This window comes from Rhinopithecus bieti, unplaced genomic scaffold (genome assembly GCF_001698545.2).
Source record: "Rhinopithecus bieti isolate Rb0 unplaced genomic scaffold, ASM169854v2 scaffold_41252, whole genome shotgun sequence".
NCBI classification, from domain to species: domain Eukaryota; kingdom Metazoa; phylum Chordata; class Mammalia; order Primates; family Cercopithecidae; genus Rhinopithecus; species Rhinopithecus bieti.
Window position 1 is genome coordinate 11,495 of NW_016816707.1, and position 2,180 is coordinate 13,674.

Below are 2,180 nucleotides of genomic sequence, written 5' to 3' on the forward strand. Positions count from 1 at the left end.
CAGTCACATAGGTTTCGAAGCATATACCAGACTTCTCTCTGAAATCAGGCTTGGGTTGTCCTCTTTCTGATAAATTCCCAGATTTAACAAAAAAGCTGCCTTCTGCTGTGAGGACACATTGATATGCAAGTGTGAGAGGTACCGGTGCACTTCCTCACACTAACAGACATGTGAGGATGTATGACTCTAAACCACACGGCATACAGTTCCCGCCTGCTTCATGTTTACTTTTCAAACTCTGCCCCGGTTTTTGTCCCTGGCAGCTACTGATTCATGGCAAAACCCCAGAGCTTGGAGTCAGAAGACTGAGTTTAAGTTCCAGTATTGCCTTTTTCTTTTTTTTTTTCTAACCATGGTATCAATCCCTCTCAGTCACTAAGTGATTGTGACAACACCTTGTACAGTTGTTGGTGGCATTAAATCAGATGGTGCATAAGAGTATTTTGTAAAAACTGTAAAGGAGGATGTGGCTGTAGGGGCTGATACTTCTCATGAGTTTTACTGCTCTTCCTTCCCACAGTTAAAAGAATATTGGCAGAGGAAGAGCCCTGGCGTTCCAGCAGGAGCCAACAGGAAAAAGAAAATCAATGGCAGTAGCCCTGACACAGCCACTTCTGGTGGTTACCGCTCACCTGGGGATGTGAGTCTTGGCTGACCAGGCTCCTGGGGACAGGGGACCCAAGGGGCAGTAGAGGGTAATTGTTAAGATTGTGGATGGACTGTTGGGTACTGGTTAAGAATTCTGGGTTTGAATCCTGCCTCTCCGTCTGCTAACGATTGATTAGGGATTGATTAAGATGTGATTTAGGGCAAGTTCCTTGAGGTCTTCGGGTCTCTCTTTTCACATCTGTATAATAGAGGTGGGAATTTTTTTTACTTCCATTTGTGAAGTTTAATGAGATTTGTTATTGTTGCTTTTATGTGAATCCTTAGTACATGGCCTGCTGTAAACACCCAGGACACCCAGGAAATGGTCGTTGCTGCTTGATTTTCCTCATTCCCAGTCTCAAGGGGAAGCCAGGCCAATGAGAAGAGTCACTTGCCATCAGGCTGCCCCTTTAGGAGTCACTGAAAGGACCCGAGGGTGGGATGGTGGGGAGATAAGAACCATGAGAGAAGTTGGCACAAAGGAGTTATGGGACAACTGGTCCAAGATAAGCAGAAAAGAAATGTTTGTCAGTTGATGGGGAAGAAAGGAAGTCAGAGGGCTTAGACACTGAGGGGGATAGAACATCTCCATACGCACTCTCATCTCTTGTAGTCAGCAACAGGTGTCTATGGGGAGGGCCCTGTGTCATCTACTACCCTGAAAGATCTGCAGGTAAGAGGCCCTGGGCTGAGGTTCAGTGACCCTGCAGGCCAGCCCTCCAACCTCCTCCCACAGCAGGGGCTGGTTGCCCCTCTGCCAGCTGAGACAGCCCCCACACACCCCTCCCCAGCCCTAATGAGTGTTCTCTCTACCCCTCTCCGCAATCCTCATCCAACTCCTTCTCTCTGCATGCACCTCAGAGCCAGTACCAAGAACTAGCAGGAGCCCCGGACTCAAAGCTCCGTAATAATCAGTCAACTCAGTGAAAACATCCATTCACTGGGAAGAGTCCAGTGGCGTCCTCTGATTCCACGCTGCCAATCCTGTATTCATTTCCCATTGGAGCTCTGAGTAAAGGGGCTAGGGGCCCCTGGTACGAAGGGAAATTGGGGAGCTGGGGCATGCAGGCCTCACCTGGATGGACCCCAGAGCACAGAATGTGCAGCATGGCTCTTCTGCACTGCCCTCTTTGCTCTCTCTTCTCCAGACACCCCTGCTTGAGTTCTTGCCACACACCCCCTGGGGTTGCCTCTCAGGGAAGCACTAGCCTGGCTGGTTGTCAGGGGCCTGTATTTCTGTCCTCAGTCCCTAATTTGCTTTTTGAGTCAGGACAAGCCTTCTCTCCTCCTTGGGCTCCTGTTTCTGGAGGAGGTGGAGCGTATCAAAGGTGTCTGTTAGCTCTGAGAGTTCAAGATTTAAAGTCCCCTAGAATGGAAACCTCAGGGCCAAGGGCTCCTGTCTGTCCTTTTCTGTCTTATATCTCTGCTGTGAAGAACCATACCTGGCCTGTGGGTGCTCAGTAGATGTTGAATGAACGCACCTTTCTAAATCAAAAGCTGGCAGAATGGGGGGACCTTTCTCAAACTCTGTC

The 2,180-nt window shown here is 49.2% G+C and overlaps 1 protein-coding gene across 1 annotated transcript; it reads left to right on the top strand.

The window, feature by feature from the left end:
- Positions 1-520: 520 nt before the first annotated feature.
- LOC108517307 (golgin subfamily A member 8A-like) lies at positions 521-2,174 on the top strand (the record flags this gene model as incomplete). The annotated part of the gene is made up of 2 exons (XM_017855151.1): positions 521-640; positions 1,262-2,174. Coding segments are annotated over 2 exons (387 nt in total), but the record flags the coding sequence as incomplete, so codon positions are not given.
- Between the last annotated feature and the right edge of the window lie 6 nt (positions 2,175-2,180).